General features: G+C 40.0%; 1 protein-coding gene across 10 annotated transcripts in view; it reads left to right on the top strand.

The window, feature by feature from the left end:
• The window catches only part of micu1 (mitochondrial calcium uptake 1), a 109,614-nt gene extending 91,760 nt beyond the window's left edge, over nt 1-17,854 (top strand). For all 10 annotated transcript variants that reach the window (XM_060854247.1, XM_060854253.1, XM_060854255.1 and 7 more), the window contains 4 exons: nt 1,321-1,458; nt 5,431-5,539; nt 7,384-7,473; nt 16,039-17,854. In XM_060854247.1, the coding sequence (XP_060710230.1) occupies nt 1,321-1,458; nt 5,431-5,539; nt 7,384-7,473; nt 16,039-16,199 (498 nt within the window). In that variant the 3' untranslated portion in view covers nt 16,200-17,854. The remainder of the gene's footprint in view (nt 1-1,320; nt 1,459-5,430; nt 5,540-7,383; nt 7,474-16,038) is intronic.
• The last annotated feature ends 418 nt before the right edge of the window (nt 17,855-18,272 follow it).

Consider the following 18,272-nt stretch of genomic DNA (forward strand, 5'->3'; position numbering starts at 1 on the left):
CAAATAATGTTGACTTGCATCTATATCATTCCCTGAGCGGTTCAAGGCTTTGTTTAATTGTTAAATTTTCAGAATTGAGACTTGAAAGATTTTTCGTAAATTCAAGGTTTAACTCACAAAAGCACTGTTAGTAATTCTCCTTGAATCCTTTCCAAAGCATTTTGAGAATGTGCATGGTGTTTCTAATATGACTTCAGCTCCATTGATTTGATGTTTAATTTATTGTGACTTAGGGTCACATCCCTGAAGCCAGATGTTGTAATGCATGTTCTAAATCTGCAGTGAAAACAAATGTATTCTGCATCATGTAGCCTTATGTACCTTTCCTGGAACCTGTCAGTTTGAGTGCAGTTGTCCTTTCTAGTTCTACACGTTATTCAATGCCTTTAAAAATCCTATGTCCTTTGTCTTTCTTTTTGTTGAGAGAAAAAGGAGCTTAAAAGCATTGCATAAATATGGTTTCAATTTAGGAAGAGACAAAATTGGTGTCTTTGTCATAAAATAGCTCTCTATTTAATTGATCAAAGTTGGATTAGGTTTGGCATTGAAAATTGAAAACCATTTAGGAAATTGTTGGATCTCGAGGTCAAGAGACTTGGAGGGTCCTTCTGGATGGATGAACTGAAAGGGAGTATTTCTGGCTCTGAAGCTACCTTGTGACATATAAAAGGTCTTGAATGCAATGTATCCGTCAGTGCTTATTGGAAGAATCCATGAAACTTATTGGCTCTCATATCTCATTCACAAAAGAACAAATTAAATTTAATAAGAAAGCCCATAATTTATTGCTCTTCTTTTTTGATGAGCATGATAATTTGGCTTCTTTCGATCTACTCCTATACCCTGCACGGCCAAGGGAAAAACCGTGAATTCTCAAGAAACAGCCACCTGTCTTATTTACAACAGACACACTCTCTCACCTTGTGGCTTTAAAGGGGCCAACTCCATTAAACATCACTCCATTTTGACAACTGAGCTCAAGATTCTAGATTATCCAGAAGCAAATCTACTAAGACATCCAGTAGTAAATCAAATTTACAAGGAAATTACGTTTTGAGACTTGTTATATTAGTTTAGTGGTTTAGAAATAAGGACCAATAATGTGATGAAATTAAGTAATTTCAGTTTACTTTTAAATGGTGAGAAAAAGAAGCATTTCTTCATCCTGTGCTGTTTCCAGGTTCCCAGGGCATGCTAATTAAATGCAAAGCTTGAAAATGATGCCAGAAGACATCTTTGTCCCACATCAGGTAAATGAGCTGCTTTACTAAAATGTCAGAAGTTGTTCTTTCATCTCGTCTCTTTTCTTCTTGCCCCCAGTTTGATAGACATGACCCAGTAAATGGACGAATCTCAGAGCGTCAGTTTGGCAGCATGTTGTTGGCATACAGTGGCGTTCAGTCTAAGAAACTCACAGCAATGTTGAAAAGTATCAAAAAGCAATTCAAAAATGCAGAGGTAAGAACCTGGCAGGTAAAGTCTGCATGCGATGCAACAGAGCACACTCACCATTCCGAAAAGATAAAGGATCACAAACTGCTGTGGGGCTTGTTGAGACTTTTACGTAAGTCAGCGTGTCTCAGTTGTTGGCAGTCTACCTTCTGGGTCAGAATATTCTGGGATTATGTTCTATTCCAGAACCAGAGCATGTGGTTTTCTCTATTCACTGAGTCAGCTCATTATCATAGGCACTGGACAGTACAGAAGATTGTTTTATCAAAGCAACTGTTCTTTTTTTCAAGATTTCTGCTCAAGATGGTGGCACTGCTATAATTGCACCATTTAATTCTCAAACGTTAGATTGCTTACCACTTAATAACACTGAAGTGCAGTTCTATTAATTGATGTACAGCCCGAGAGAAATGTGGATATTCATCCATTATAAAAAGTGCAGCAGCACAGCACTTTGAAGATTAGTGACAGAATCAGACACAGTCAGCATGGAATCCCTAGAAACCTATAAATTCTTAACAGGTTTAGATAGGATACATGCAAGAAGATTCATATGCGGTTCCGATGAAGAGTCACTGGACTCAAAATGTTAACTCTGCTTTCTTCCCAGCAATGCTGCGAGACCTGAGTTTTTCAAGCAATTTTTGTTTTTGTTTCATATCTCCAGCGTCCGCAGTTCTTTGTTTTATAGATATAGGAAGGATGCTCTCAATGAATGGGGAGCCCAAGACCAGGACTCATAGTCTAAGGATATGTGGTAGGTCTTCTTAGGTCAAGCACACCAAGTCAGGCATCATCCAAGGAGCAGGAGAATCAACATTTCAGGCATAAGCCCTTCAGGAAACCTGATGAATGGCTTATGCCTGAAACGTCGATTCTCCTGCTCCTCGAAAACTGCCTGACCTGCTATGCTTTTCCAGCACCACACTGTCTGACTCTGATCTCCAGCATCTGTTGTCCTCACTTTCTCCTATGCCTTTTAGGTCAGAAATTGAGAGAAATTTCTTCGCCAGAGCGTGGTGAGCCTGTGCAGTTTTCTTGGAAATAGTTGAGGCCAAAATATTGAAGAATATTTGTTTATACTCTTTTTGTTTTAGGACTAAAGGGATCAAAGGATATGGCGATCAGGGTACTGAGTTGAATGATTGGCCATGATCATATTGAATGGCAGAACAGGCTCAAAAGATTTAAAGAGTCTGCTTCTGTTCCAAACTTCTCTGTTTCAATCAATGCGATAATAGATATTGTCAGTATGGATAATGGCTGCAAAAACAAGGCTTCTCAGGAAGTCTTGAGCACTCTTGGTAAATCATTCTTTGTGCCACAATAAAGGTTCAGTGTCCTCATAACAGCAGTTGAGTTATAATGCAGGTTTAAACTTGAAAGATCGCTGAACATTGTGATCAGTTATTGTGCAGAACAGACTACAGTAATTGCTAGTATTTCATTTGATTAGTGGATGAGGCTTAACTGACACTTAAATTATCTAATTAGTGTGGTCAGACGTTTTTACAAACCTCTAGAGCATGTGATACTTAAACTCCGGGCTCTGAGCTCAGATGTACGGGGACTAGCACTGTTTCACAGGATGCTCCTTAACTCTGACATGATAGATCATGCTTTACTTTTTCTTCTCATTTTAAAAAGGTAGTCTTTCACTAAAACATGAGCAGCATTACTGCAGATTTAGTTTTAACAGTAAAACAGAATATTTTATTAAGCAAAATAATGCAAGTTTAAAAGTTTAGAAAGACTTTGTAAAATACAATCCCGTTAGTCTCAATGGCACCCCTTTGCATTACTCGCACCAGAAAGAATTTCCTTCCATTTCATATCTAGAGAGCTTAATTTATCAATTGCTTCAATTCCTCGTCTTGAGAATTTTGATGGCCTCTTCCTTGAGTCTTCATACAACTGAACGTAGACTCTGTTGACTTCAAATAACCTCTTCAGGGTTTTAACCAACCACTTCTGGTCTCGTAGCCACAATATCATTCCTTACATTATATTCTTTAACAGTTCTAAATAATTTCCTTTGTTATCAGGAGCACCTGACTTTAGACATCCAGCTTCAGCCAAGACCTATACAAACAGAAATCAAAAGGGCCTTCTTCAGGCTCTGGGTTTTTCTTCTCAAGATTCCAGAATCTTCTAACTGAAGCCTAATGCACATCACTGTTAATTCTGTTTGCTTGCAAAACTGAAAACAGAATCCATTAATCTCCAGGAAGTTTCCTCCTCATACTGTATTAAAATATTTCCACCATTACAGAAATATTTACAATGTAATCATTAAAGCCTTTCATAAGCCACACCAAATCCACTAGTTCAAAATTTAAACTATAAAATAAATGATTTGTAGAAATCACACAGCTTACATTCAACAGAAGTACAGTTCTTATGAATATCTCCTCTCCACATCAGACCTTGCCTAATCTTCTATTCCATTTAAAGTCTTATTATTCAATATGAATTGCTGTTCCCTATTCAGGCAGCAAATGTTTTTCTAAAGGATTCTTAATCTATCATTTTTGACAGTTTTACCTAACAATCAACAAAATCTCCAGAAGTCAGTATAATTGCAGGATAAACATAAAAATGGAACTTCACCTTATTAATTTGTCATCACTGAAGCATTCATCAGGTGATAACCAGTATTCCAAAGTACGGCAAGTGATCTGTCACTTATGAATAACATTTTCAGTGCCACTGGGTTTTTTATTGTAATCTGGCAGCAGTCTTTACACAGTAAATAAAGATGAAAAGTTTATCACAGCAAATCAGTCAACCCAGGTGAAAGCTGTTTTCTGTTTATTTATCTTTGGCATGAAATACACACAAGTTGCAAACGTTTTGATTTTTAAGTTGAACATTCCCATCTAAGTGTATGGGAAGAGGATTTTTTGGGTTACCTGAAGAATGAGCCCTTCTCACTGCACTCCTGGATTGAGTAAAGAAATAGCTGAGGTACGAGTCAAGCCATGTTACACTGTTATTGGCTCCCATTTAGCAACAATAGTATACATGTAGGGCTGAACCACAAGTTAACATACTTGGGAAGTTAAGAACATAACAAAGTTTGAATTGCATTATGACTGGACAGTATAACAATGTCTATGTAGTCCTTCTTGGGAGTAAGTTCACATTGCACTTGGCTCCATATGCAAACATGCATGATGCACATCGTCTGGACATGATTTAAGATCAATTCTGTCCCCATTTGTTTCTGCAGGAATGGACTATGGCAGACTAGAAATCATTGTGGACTTATTTGCACGCTTTTTATAGCAAACGATTAACTCGCTTCCAATCTTAACAGTGTAAAGAACTGGCCAGCATGGTTCCTGACACGTTGTGAAATATTAACTTTGTAAATAATGGCAGCCCATGCTACTTTGCTTTTATGTGTGAATTTTGTGTCTGTGTGTGTCATTTTGATCTGTAAGAGTATTAAACCAGTGTTTAGAGTTTTCATGTAATAGCAAAGGGAATCATCGCTTTCACCATGGTTTTGTTAACAGTCCTGTGAAAGACATGGAAAAGCTTTACAATTAAAGGCACTACTTAAATACAAGTTGAGACATTTTACTGCCTGTTCTGTGCTATAGTCAAGTTATGAAGAGACACTTTAGTGCTGCTTATTTCCACCTGTTTTATTGAATTGCATTTGGGATGGTCTCAGTTCTCATGGCTCAAGACATCGCCAAAACCTGACCACCTCACCAATCGCAATTTAGACAATTACAAAACTCCAAAATCCCCAAGTTAAGCAGAGTCATGCACCGGCTCCTACCAGAGTCCATTTGCCAAGGGCTGTAGCATTGGAGAATGGGACCAGGGCTGTATCTGCACTCAGTTGCCAGATGCCTAAAGGTCATTGTCCCCGCATGTCACAAAGTGGACTCTAGGTGTTGTGTTTGCTTAAATGGTGTTTTCCCACATAGGACCTCATTTCATGTCATTTGTTTCCTTTTGCAGGGCATCACCTTTGAGGAGGTAGAAAACTTCTTCACCTTTCTGAAGAATATTAATGATGTGGACACTGCACTGAGCTTCTACCACATGGCTGGGGCCTCGATTGATAAAGGTATGATCAGCTAATAGTACATTTTTTAACACATTTGAGTTCTCTCTAGTCCAGTTTGTGGAAAAGTGGAAACTATCACTTAGAATATATTTATCAGATAGAATCATAGTGGCCTTTCAGTCTATTGAGTCTGCACCATGTAGACACCTCACATCTCCATCCCTGTTACCCAACATTTCCCATGGCTAATCTACCTGGTCTGCACACTCCTGGATGCTACGGGACAAATTAGCATGGCCAATCAACCTGCCCATCTTTGGACCTTGGGAGGAAACTGGAGCACCCAATAGAAATGCACGCAGACGTGGGGAGAATGTGCAAACTCCACACAGACCATCCACCGAGACTGGAATCAAACTTTGGTATACTTGAAGACATTTTCTCTCTGCCTTTGAAGTTAACATACATGTGCTTAATGTCGTCATATTATGTCGCTATTTTGTCAAACTCATGTACCAAGTTTTACAAAGTTAAAAATCACACAACACCAGGTTATGGTCCAACAGGTTTATTTGGAAGCACTAGCTTTTGGAGCGCTGCTCCTTCGTGAAGGAGCAAGTATTTCTAAATGAACCTATTGGACTATAATCTGGTGTTGTGTGATTTTTAACTTTGTCCACCCCAGTTCAACTTTGGCACCTCCACATCATAGGTTTTGCAAAGCAAATCTTCAAGGCCATGCCCTTATTGATGGCCGCCTTGTCTAAATTTCTCCCTTGTCTTCTTTTACCGTGGAGTCACTGAATGCAGTATAGCTCTGGCTGTCATATTGCCACCACCTCCATTCATTAGTTTGTATAGCCTATAGTAAAAGCTCTGAATCTCAGCAATGGAGAGCATTAATAAGCCAGCAGAATTTCGAAATAAGGACTCAAGATGTAGTACCAGAAGTGGACCATTCAGCCCTTCGAGCCTGCTGTGACATTCAGTGAAATCATAGCTGATCGACCTCAACACTTTTCTTTCCTGCACTATCCAAGTTTCGCTGGATATTTTTAGAATGTTTGTAGAAATCTCATCCACAAACCTGCTCAATGTTTGAACTGAACCTCTGCTGTCCTGAACATCAGGGAATTCCAAAATTTCGCCATCCTCTGGATAAAGAAATCCCTCTGCATTTCAGTCTTAAATGGTCATTCCTTATCCTAAGACTGTGTCTCCCCTGGTTTTTGACTCCCACCACCACACAGCCACCTAAATAAAAGGCCTGCGTAACAGTCAGATTCTGTGGTGCAAATCGCTGAAACGTCGTTCTTCTTGGCTAAACATGGTGGAGAAGGAAGCCATAAGTCTAATTCCTCATGTCAGAGGTTTGAATTGTGAGAAAGAACTGGAGAAGCTTGAGATTCTAAGGTTTCGAAAGTGCAAATCAGAGCAGCCATGTGTAAGATGATAACCAGCATGGAAAACTAAATTCAGAAAACATTTTAAATTGTGATGGCCAGATGAATTCAAACCAGCAAGATTGGTGTTGGGAAATGATCAATACATGCATTGGACAGCCAAATAATTTTTTGAGTTGAGCAGGGTTACCACATGCTATGAATTAAAGTTGATCAGAATTTGAATTGAAACTTTGCAGGTCCATTTTATAATTAAAAAGTCTAGATTGGTTCTGACTTTGCCAGTTGTGATTCAGCTCCTAAAGTAACTGAACTCATGCAGAATCTTCAAGTCTGTCCATCGTTTTGCTGGAGCATCTTTAATCAGGTTCAGAACAGTTTCTGTTTGACAATCTATATTTACACTGTCTGAATGATGTGGGAAATGTGGCTACCAGGCCTACAGTTGTAAGCACAGAATTCTTTGTTGAAAATAGTTACTGAATGTCTGTCTCTTCACAGCAACCATGAAGCAGGTCGCCAGGACGGTGGCACACGTGGAACTTTCTGATCACGTTTGTGATGTTGTTTTTGCTTTGTTTGATAGCGACGGTGAGTGAAACCAAAGAACTCCACCCTATCATCCACCTTTCAGTCTCCAATCTTCCAATGCTGGTTCAGGGGGAAAAAACCTTCAGCCCCACATTTAGAAATTCTGGTGCAAAAACCTTTCCCCTTCTCTGCCTCTTTTCTTCACTTTCAAAAGCCATTTCAAAACTTATGTCTGCCGCTGTTTGTCCATCAGGCCTGTCACATTGTTACCCTGCTTCGATTTTTTTTTTCTCCCTTTTGAACTAAGCGATTGTACATTCAATTACAGGGTCATCTCTTCCCTCAGTCAATACCCTCTTCTGATTGTATCGGAGTCAATCCATGTTGATGCAATGTGGCAGCTTGTGGTCTGAGCTCAATTACATGAGGTGGCATTAGTGCCCATTAATTTGTTGTTTTTAAGCCTTGTGTTTAACCAGTATGATCTGTCCAAATTCCAACAATCTAAGCATGGCTATCACAGTTTTGTTGCAAATCTGAGGCCAGTTTAGTCTGTATAAAGAATATAAATCTGTTGCCGTCTGATTTTGGATTTTGACACTATGGCGCACCTCTCCATACAAGGAAGGAAGGAAGTGAGGGGAGAACGAATAGTTCAGAAGGTGATGCTAATAAGAACCGATGTTTAGGGCAGAAAATCTGCTGTCTTAACATGGTCTGACCCACATGAGGTTAAGTCTTACCTCTGAGCTATAAAACTACTCAGTTCAAGGACACTTAGCAATGGGAAACAAATGCTGGCCTTATCAGCCACGCACTCATTTCATGAAAGGATATTTCTTAAAAACTTACCATCCAAAGCAGTGGAGTTCACAATAGAAATCGTATAACCAAGAGGTAAAAGTGGAATTCAAGCATGGATGGACCATCCAATCATGAGGATACTTAAACATTATAAGAACCCTCTGGTCTTAATGAGGTCAAGCTTGAGAATTTTCCACTGCTTGTAATATATTTCTGCTCCCCTTGTCAGTGAGACTGTAAGCAGGAGATCCAGGCTCCAATGTGATGCCTAGCTTGAGGTGTGTTTTTGTCAATGGCTTTTTCTCTTGTAGTATGCCAAACGTCACCTAGAAAATAATCACTCTTCTTTGTCCAAGGGGCTTAACTAGAAGCATTCAAAAGGGCATACAATGATTATTCCCATGGAAAAAATGTGCAGTCTTATGGGAAGGGGAAAAAGGCAGGAGATTGGCAATAAGTCAACGTGCTCAGGGAGTCAATGCAGACACAAAGGCCACCTTCTGCACTGCATCACCCCAGGAGTTTTAGAAGGGGACATTTGGAATAGTCTTCCCCTGGTGGAAGTGAGTTCTTGGTGGATAGTTTGAAGATCAGTGACTGTAAATTCTTCTGGAATTTAATGAAATCAGCAAGTTTTATGTGGCAGTACTCATGGTCATTGCTCCACTGATTCGCTGTAAGGACAGATCATGCCAGCGGCATAGAAGGTGGCTGGAGTGAGCAAAAATTCTTTAAGGGAGATCTTTAGTGAAATTATTAAAATTTACATGATCTTTAAAGAACTGATTTTGAAATATCTTTGCTTTCTCAAAACTGGATTAATATATATCAGGAGAGAAGTGTTGTTAACCATTCCACTGTACAATGATGATTAGTTAGAGACGTAAGATCTGACACCTTCTGCTTAATCCTAAGATGGTATGGTTCTGTTGGTATAAAGAAATTTTTATCATTTACTCTTAAGTTTGCCCCAGCTGACACCCTTACATGAGGAGTAAAATGCATGAACTCTGATGCTAGAGAATTCAGAAGTATCCTGGGTGAAATTTTCATTGGCAACTTGATTATCCTTACAATAGGTGTGTGTGCTAGCAGAAGAGACTTGTGCAGTACAAAGAAGGGTGCTCCACATTTACCTTTAGACAAGCAGGAGGCTGGAAGAACACAACAATGAACATTTGAGTTCTACAGTTTCAAATAACCTCCCTTCCCAGCGCCTCCCCCTCCCTTCCATTCCTCTGATCAATCCTTCCTTCCCGTTCATTCCTCCTACCGACCAACCAGGTCATTCCCTCTACATTCACCTAAATCCGCATCACCCTCCCTCCACCCCCCTTTATCTGTAGCTCCTTTTACACCCACCCCTAGACCTGAAGAAGGGTTACATCCGAAACATTGACTTCTCCACCTCCTCATGCCGCTTGGCTTGTTGTGTTATTCCAGCCTCCTGCTTGACCACCTTGGATTCCAGCACTGCAGCTTTTTTGATTCTAAGCACGTTTACCTTTATGCCATCTTAACTGTCCTAGGTTGTAGTGAATAGATCGATCACACTTGTTACCTCCCATTGAGATTTCAATCATTTTAAAGCTAGAACAGCATTTCAGCATTAATTTGCATGGTATGAGGTATCTGAGTAAAATAAGACATTTCTGGCATTTCACAAGTAAGGTCTGCATCTGGAAAATTCTTAACAAAGACCTTTTTCAATTCCAGTGTCTGATTTGGCAAGGTCCATCTCGGTGATGTATATCATGCGATGATTCAGAATTATGTGTCTTACAGTAATTCAGGAACCTCTGATCTATCTCCTGCATCCTGTCATAACTTTGTGTTTCTAAAGAGATCGGCGCAGAATTTTGAAGAACAAATTATTATTGAATTTTAAGAAAATCCTTCATTAACAGAGAGTAAAAGGATTAGTTTGTTCCTCTGTCAGAATCAAAACAATCAATTTGAACTGGAGAGACATATTGTCTAACAGGCAAGTTGGATCTGAAAACACTTTTTTTTTGATGGTTCACCATCATGATCTTATGAGAATGTGTCTGAGTTCAAAAAGTTGCTGTAGATTTGGGGTGAGCAGGGTTTTGTAATTTAGTCAGCAATCTTTGCCACTCATATCAATATGAGGGTAGCTTTTCTGCATATACCCAGGTAATGCAGTGACAACCTTCTACCTGTTCAAAGCATTGTTTGCATCTTGTTTTCTCCTCAGGATCACTTGCTGATGTCTGAAAAGCTAGGTTCTCTTTCTTAAGATTTCGAAGACATTGAATCGAGTCCTGAACTGATCCATTTTCCTTTTAACTGATTTAATTTTCAAGAGTTTTAGCCAATATTGGGGTCGTCAGCTTAACTTGCGTTGGGTGATGAACCAAACCATACAAGAACATAATGGTTGAGATTGCAGAGATGGAATTATGCCAAAAATAATTGGAAACTCGGTTAGAATAGATATTTCATTCTGATCTGCCAGAGTATTGCTTTCTCAAGATTGTCATATTGACAGTAAAGAGTGCATTGCTCTCATGGGTTTGGATGTATGCACCATTAACTATGACCCACCAGGTATTAATTAATGCTGTGATATAATGATAGATATAGTTGGTGTGAGCCTATCATTTTCATGGTCTTATCATTTTACTCAGCCGATTCTTGCTGTTGTAAGGGTTAGTTTTTATTAATCACTTTTCAAAATCAGAGATGTTTTTAATATTCATTTCGTGGGATATGGGCCTCATTGGCTGGACCATCATTTATTCCCAGAGGACAATTAAGAGTCATCCATATTACATTGGTTCTAAAGACACAGGTAGGTGAGACCTGGAAAGGATTTCCTAGCAGGATTTCTTCTGAGGATAGTCCACCTGTAGAATTTTTACTGCAGACAGGCTGGGTCATATACAGCACTGCAATAGATTTGTAAACAGTAAGGGGATTGAATATTATGGGGAAAAGGCTTGAAAGTGGAAAGCTGAGGATTATCAGATCAGCGATGATCTCATTGAATGTTGGAGTAGATGTGTTGGGCTGAATGACCTATCATTGCTCCTTATTATTTACCAGATACGTTTTTACAACAATTGACAGTGATTATATGGCACTCATTTTCCTTCCCCCCCAGACTTCAAATTTCATCACCCACCAAGGCGGGATTTGAACTCATTTTCCCAAAACATTAGCCTGGCATTTGTCCAATGACATTATCACCAGTGTGACCCCTCTGAGGTTCCATACACATCAATTATGGTCTCAGCGTGCCAGTGCATTGACATTCGGCTTTGGAAGTCACTACCACACACACACACCTCAGAAGTCCAAGTAAGACTGTTGCTTTCTTAGTGTACGTGCTCAGTAATGTGGTTCTTCATATTAGTAATCTGACGGTTTTAGGCTTTGTATCCACAAACTAAGAAATGATTCCCAGTCAGACTGGCATTTAACAGGTTTGCCCTTGCAATCTGTAAACACTGACTGTTTCCAATATAGTAGATCCTGGTTATGAGCCCTGTCAGAATTGTCACTATCTGTATGAATTAATTAAGGTTTCACTGGAGCTGCTTGTTCTAATGCATATTTGACATATTGCATCAAGTTGTGTTATTTCTGAACGCTGGATATTAATAGCAATTCTTCTGGAATAAAAGAATAGAAATCTTGAAAGGTTCCTTGCCTCTGTCCCCATCTCAAGTGAGGATTGTTGAGATAACCCTTTTTTAAAGTTAATCTTGAAGACCCATCACAGCAACTAACCCGATGGTCTAAGAGGCAATTTGTTTAATTCCCTCCTCTTATTTGGGACAGGAAGATAGCGATTGTCGAAGTCCATATCTGGTGATTTTAAAAGTTAGCGTTGAATCATTTAAAAATAATGCCTATTTATCGTGTTAAATTTGTTTGGTTTTGTTCTCATCTGAAGCCATTTGAATAACCATCTTGAGTCGGGGATCTCCATATAGATTATAGCAGGGTGAGTCCCTTGAAGTATCCTTGTGTCAGTAAAGCCACTGTATTCAAACTCTCTCATTTTCTTTGAAAGTCCCCTCCCAACATTATTGAAATTGTAAATGTGAAATCAGACAAAGTCCATATATTCTTTTGTCATTGCAGAGTACAGCAACAGCTACTTTTAATGAGTATTACTTTTAATGAAGCAGTGTAATTACTAAGGGACCACTGAGGACTGCAGATGCTGGAGATCAGAGTTGAGTGTGTGTTGCTGGAAAAGCACAGCAGGTGCCCTTCATCAGGAAGGGCTTTTGTCTGAAACGTTGATTTTCCCGCTCATCGGATGCTGCCCGACCTGCTGTGCTTTTCCAGCAACACACTCTCAACATTGATTACTAAGGGGAACATTTGAGTTTCATTGTTCAAGGTCCATCATGTGTTTACACCTCCCAGCATACTTACTGCAGTATGAGGTAGTCGTCTGGAGGAAACAAAACTGGCCTTTTTGCAACTCCACCCACTCTAGCAGACAGAGGTGCTAACAGCTCTGCAAAGTTTTGCGTGAAGGACCTTGCAAAATGTTAAAGCCTGAAACTGAGCTATAAACTCTTTAAGGCTTTAGGATAGATTGCAGTGGTCGGTTTTACTTTGAGGTTGAGTTAGTCACCTTACTTTCCTGTAATTCACAGCCCAGAAATTTACCTTTTCTCTGATCAAATGGGCTGAGCTTGATGTTAATCAGATAGGGAGCAGAAGTAAGGCTGAATAAAATAGTGCCAGTGTAGTACACCTGTTCCTGGAGGTCATTATTTTATGGAACGAGGGCATTACTGCTAGGTCAGTGTTTGTTGTTCCAAGTTGCCCTTGAACAGAGGGCAGTTAAGAGCCCATTGCTGTGGGTCTGGAGTCACATGGAGGCCAGACCAGGTAAGGATGACAATTTTTCTTCCTGAAAGGACATTTGTGAACCAGATAGTTTTACAACAGTCAGTGATGGTTGTTATTACTGAGACCACCTTTCAATTCCAGGTTTATTAAATTGAATTTAAATTTCATCAGCTGCAATAGTGGGATTTGAGCCCACATCCCCAGGACATTAACCTGTGCCTCCAGTTTACTGATCCATTGACATTAGTACTGCACCACCACATCCCCAATGAGGAATTGTCATGAATGAAGTTCATATGCTGTAAGTGTTACTGAGAAGTAAGTTTTAATTGAATTTTCTTGTATTATTTGCACATATTTTGAACCTCGTTCCTTCATAAGGTAAGTTCACACAGTTTGCCCACCTGGCATAATTCACTGAATAGTCAGTTGAGTCAACAAGAGCTATGCAGCAGCTATGGTTGTGAACAATTTATTTTTCAACAAAGCAAGAAATTTATCACTTTCATGCAATATTTAATTGTATGGAGAGATTATCTTCAGGACATTTAGCGCACATTCCCGTTTAGCGAACAGACTTGTTCCAGCATTTGGCCTAGACATACTACAGAGTTGTATGAGCACTGATGATATACGAAGCATTTGTTACATTAAAACAAAACCGTCCAGTTGCTGCTGCAATATCTTAGGACTCCATTTGACTCCAGTTTCTTCACCCAGGCTTCCTGACTGATATTTGCAACTGTTAACCACCTTCTGTGTTGACAGAAACATTTCTCAAACCTGTTTCAAATTTAGTATTAATGCAGTACCCTCTCATCCTGCTGCCCTGACCCTCCTGTCCGCCAGACATATCTGAGATTATTGCTCGAGGCTTATTTTATCTAAACTGCCAGCATATCGGGCATGTCTTTTGGAAGCTGAAGAGTGTGGCTGGTCAGTCTGTTCCTGATGCTCCAGCTGCAGTGTTTTAGTCCTGATTGGTCCCTTGTTTGTACCATTCAGAACTACTTGTTTCAGAAATTCCCAAAAAAACTTCAGCATCATCTTTGGTTGTCCCACTTCAGTCTATAGAGTTTTTTAAAATAGGGTCAGGCAATCATTGTCTGTCTGTCTCTCCCTCTACACCAGAAGCAGAGCATCCCAAGATAGATCATTGGGTATTGCTTTTACAATAATCTCATTTCTCCATTAGCTAGTTAACCATCCATATTTGTGAATTTGCCCTCTGTATATATTGGCTATAACGTTTTGGGACTAGTAAACTCCTGCTTATTTTCCTGACATCTGATTCTGCGGAATTCTTGACCACCGAGCGCAGGTCTTTAGGATGATTTCACTCCATTTCATTCTTTCCATTGCCCAATTAATAAAGTCGGCTGTTTGGCCGAGTCAGTTTGTTTCTTCACAGGAACAAGTGAATAACTATCCCTGATGTCACGTAATTTACAACGCAGCAGAAAAGATACGTTGACTGTGAAATCCTGATTTAGGTACATTGCCTCCCATCAGAGCCACTAGTTGTCACAATGACCTATTTTAACAAATGAAATGTTTGCAGGTCTAGAAAGAGAAGTCCCAGTTCCTTTTAGCTGCAAAACAGGATCTGAGCAGTACATCTCACGACTGAAAAGATTAATGAACAGGGAGAAATTCTCTGCAGAAATCAACTCAGCCTGCAGCTGAGCAAACTGAATGTTAGGAGAGCCTAGAGTACCTTTGTTTAGCAATGGAAAAATATTTCCTTCCACCATGAGAAGTTTTAATTCTTAAACCTGGAAAATCAAGGTGTATAGTAGTAATGTGTGCCCCTTATATTCACTGGCTCTGCCCTTAAACCAGCATTACTCTTGAGTTACAGTGGCCTGGGTCAATGGGACCAATACAACAATACTGCTGTTTATTTGTTATCTAGTTTACATTCTTTGGAAAGTCTGCTTAGAGAATGACAAAATATACAATGGCAACCTTTCTTCACCTTAACAAGGATAGAGACCAAAGGCAGTAAGTTACAACTGAGGAAGTTGGCTGGAATTACTTCAAAGTATGCTCCATTCGAGGTAGAGAATTAACTAAAGCAGACCATGTAAATAAATCCCAGGATACTTCTTATTAATTCAGTAGCTGAGGCCTTTGCTGGCTGTGCCAACACTTCTCAGCCGTACCTAGTTGCCCTTGAGAAAGTGGTGATGAGCTGCTTTTCGAACTGCTGCAAACTATTTGGTGAAGTACACTTAAAATGTCACTAGGGAAGGAGCTCCAGTGACACAGAAAGAATATCTCTGAGTCAGGATAGTGTGTGACTTGGAGGGAAACTTGCAGCTGGTGGTATTCCCCTAGTTGAATATGGTGTTGGAGTCTCTTGGGTTTGGGAGTAAAGGACTCGTTTAATCGTTTTTACTTGACCCTTAGAGACTAACGATGTATTGTCACTGAGATGCCATCAGTTCTCTGAATGCCACATGTTATGGTTTTTTTTAAGTGTGGGACTTCTTGCATGTCAGATCCAATGGTAGGTTTCAACAGAGAAAGGTAGTGTGGGATTTGCCCATCATCCCTAACTCTTCCCAGCACCCTCACAGCTGTAATCATGACAGCATCCTACAGCTCTACTGGCCACATCGCACAGAGCCTCAAAGTAAGAAGACTTGGTGAAATCAGAATTGGCAGCACTTCAAGCTGAAGTGAATGACTCTTGACAGGAGCCAAATACCTTGTAATACATACTTCCTGCTTGTTTTCTGATACTGGTAAGTGTAAACTGCAACAGTCTTTACTGCTTAGTAAATCTTGGCTTACGTCTCAGATTGTCCAATTGCTTGAATCCTTTTGGCCACTAGGTCCCTTGGAATCAGTTTAATGACATTCCAGAACTGCTCAAAGTGTAACTGAGTGAATTCAATCCAATGCAACTGTGCCAACACTATGATTTCCAATTGCAGAGCCAAGTAGATTACTGATCAAGATCTTAATGTCTTGCAGGAAACGGGGAGCTGAGCAACAGGGAGTTCATTTCCATTATGAAACAGCGACTGATGCGTGGACTGGAGAAACCAAAGGATACCGGCTTCACGCGGCTTATGCGTGCAATGTGGAAGTGTGCACAGGAAACTGCCTGGGACTTGCCTTATCTATCCAAGTAGTGAGAAACAGGAATAGCTCAGCTACTCAGTAGCAGCTGTAGCACAGATTGCTTGAAGAATTGTCAAGAGGACTAAACTAGAATGCCTTAACTCATGGGATATAAAGTTGCAGATTTTATTTCCTGTTATGTTATGATTTATTTTTAAATATGAGACAGTTTGCATGTCAGATACAATGGCAGGTTTCAATGGAGAAATCTGCTCTGATGCATCAGTAGATTGAAGAGGCTTCTTATTAATCTGGTCAGCTTGTTTCTAACTGTGAGAGACCAGTACTGGAAACAGTTAACGCCATTGTTCATTTATGCTTGAACACCGTAGAGATTGCAAGTGATTGGAAGGATTTCTCCGATGCTTTGGAGTTACTCTGAGTGGACTCGGATACAGACCCACTGACTACCTGTACAGTGGCCACAATGACTCTTCTAAGTTGTGTTTCAGTGTGAGCCTAATTTGCACTCTGTGTTCCCAACAACTACCCTGAGCAACAGTACTGGTCAGGTTCAAGGTGTTGCTGAACACAGCCCAGGTTGCTTCACCCTCACAACGTGGGGAAGAAACTGACAGTGAATTCTCCTGAAGGAGCTCTACTAATCTGACTTGGTGACCCTATGATGCTTTAGTCCCTAACTGGGGGTATTTATAAGGAGGGGAGGGCATTCATCAATCTCCCTCCCCAGCTTCTGATAGCAGCTGTAATTCAATGTATTAAAACACTTCCAACACAATTGACCACAAAACAGAAAGGAAGGATTTGCGATCAAAAGAGTGAGTTTCTGCAATGTAGCTAGTTGCAATGCATTAGGACAACACCTCCAGTAATAGAGCAACACTGGGTCACAGCATTGAATTGTCAGTGGCTTGAAATCAGTTCTCAACCTGAAGCATACTGACAACTGAGAGAAGCTGTGGGCCTGGTATTGCATATCATTTTGTGTGTCGATACTGGACTGTCATGTACAGTGTGACAGAGTTTCACCCAAACCAGTGCTCATTCAATTTCTGCTAACTGTACATCACATCCAGTCACTTGAATCCTGTTGAGTATAGTTTGTGGTGTCAAATATCATAACGTTAGAATTGACAAACTTGCTCTTGCAATTGCAACAGCTTCCTCTCTCAAACCATTTTCCCCTGTTCTTCTCTCTTCCCCCCCCCCCCCCCCCCAAGTGGCTGGCATTTCAATAAGACTTGCTGTCTTCTGGGACAGCCTCCCCCTTCAGATACTAATGTTTCAAATACGTTATTGTACAGATAAGATTGGAAATGACCTTTTCCATTTGTGTTGATTTGTATTTGTTTAAGGCCATAACCATCATCTCTTCCTTCAGATCCTAGAAAACAGGCTGGAAATTCAAATTCTAATTCTGATTTGATGCTTGTTATGGATTTGAGTATTTCCCATTACTGTTCAAGCACTGTCTTTAAACTTCCCACTGCTCCTCTTATTAAAATGTGCATACATCACATAACAGTGGGCAAACCGTTAATGCAATTTCATGGTTCTCCTCCTGCTGTTTCACTGAGTGAGCAAAGAAAGTGTTCAGCACCAATGTTCGGTATAGTTTAGATTTGCTCTTGCACTAGGCGTGAGTTCTTTTCATAATGGTTATTTAGTAAAAATGAATGTAAAAAATCTGAAATAAATGTTTCCCTAGAGGAGATGCATCTGTGTTTAATTTTGTGCATTTAAGAGAATTGATAATTGACAGACTTGATAACTTTTACCACCCCCAGGTACCAACTGGAATATCCCTTTGACGTACAGCCGTCCTTTTGAAGCAGGAAAATGTTACTTTAATGTTGGACTCAGATCAGCCACTTCTCCCCGCTGCCTAAACCAACTGGTTGTGGTATATTTATAAACCTGTACTCAGAAGATTCTGCATTGATGTATTGTACCTTGTAGAAACTTTTACAGTGCGAGTTGCAAAATGTGAAATTTCAAGTGAAATCTCATTCAAGTCGACAGTGCAAAACCCCTAAAAAATATTCGGTTGCTTGTGCATCTCGAGGTGCTCCCGATTATTGTAGTGCTGTCAACACAAACCCCTCATTCACACGGCCCAAGCT

This window comes from Hemiscyllium ocellatum, chromosome 43 (assembly GCF_020745735.1).
Source record: "Hemiscyllium ocellatum isolate sHemOce1 chromosome 43, sHemOce1.pat.X.cur, whole genome shotgun sequence".
Classification (NCBI taxonomy): Eukaryota; Metazoa; Chordata; class Chondrichthyes; order Orectolobiformes; family Hemiscylliidae; genus Hemiscyllium; species Hemiscyllium ocellatum.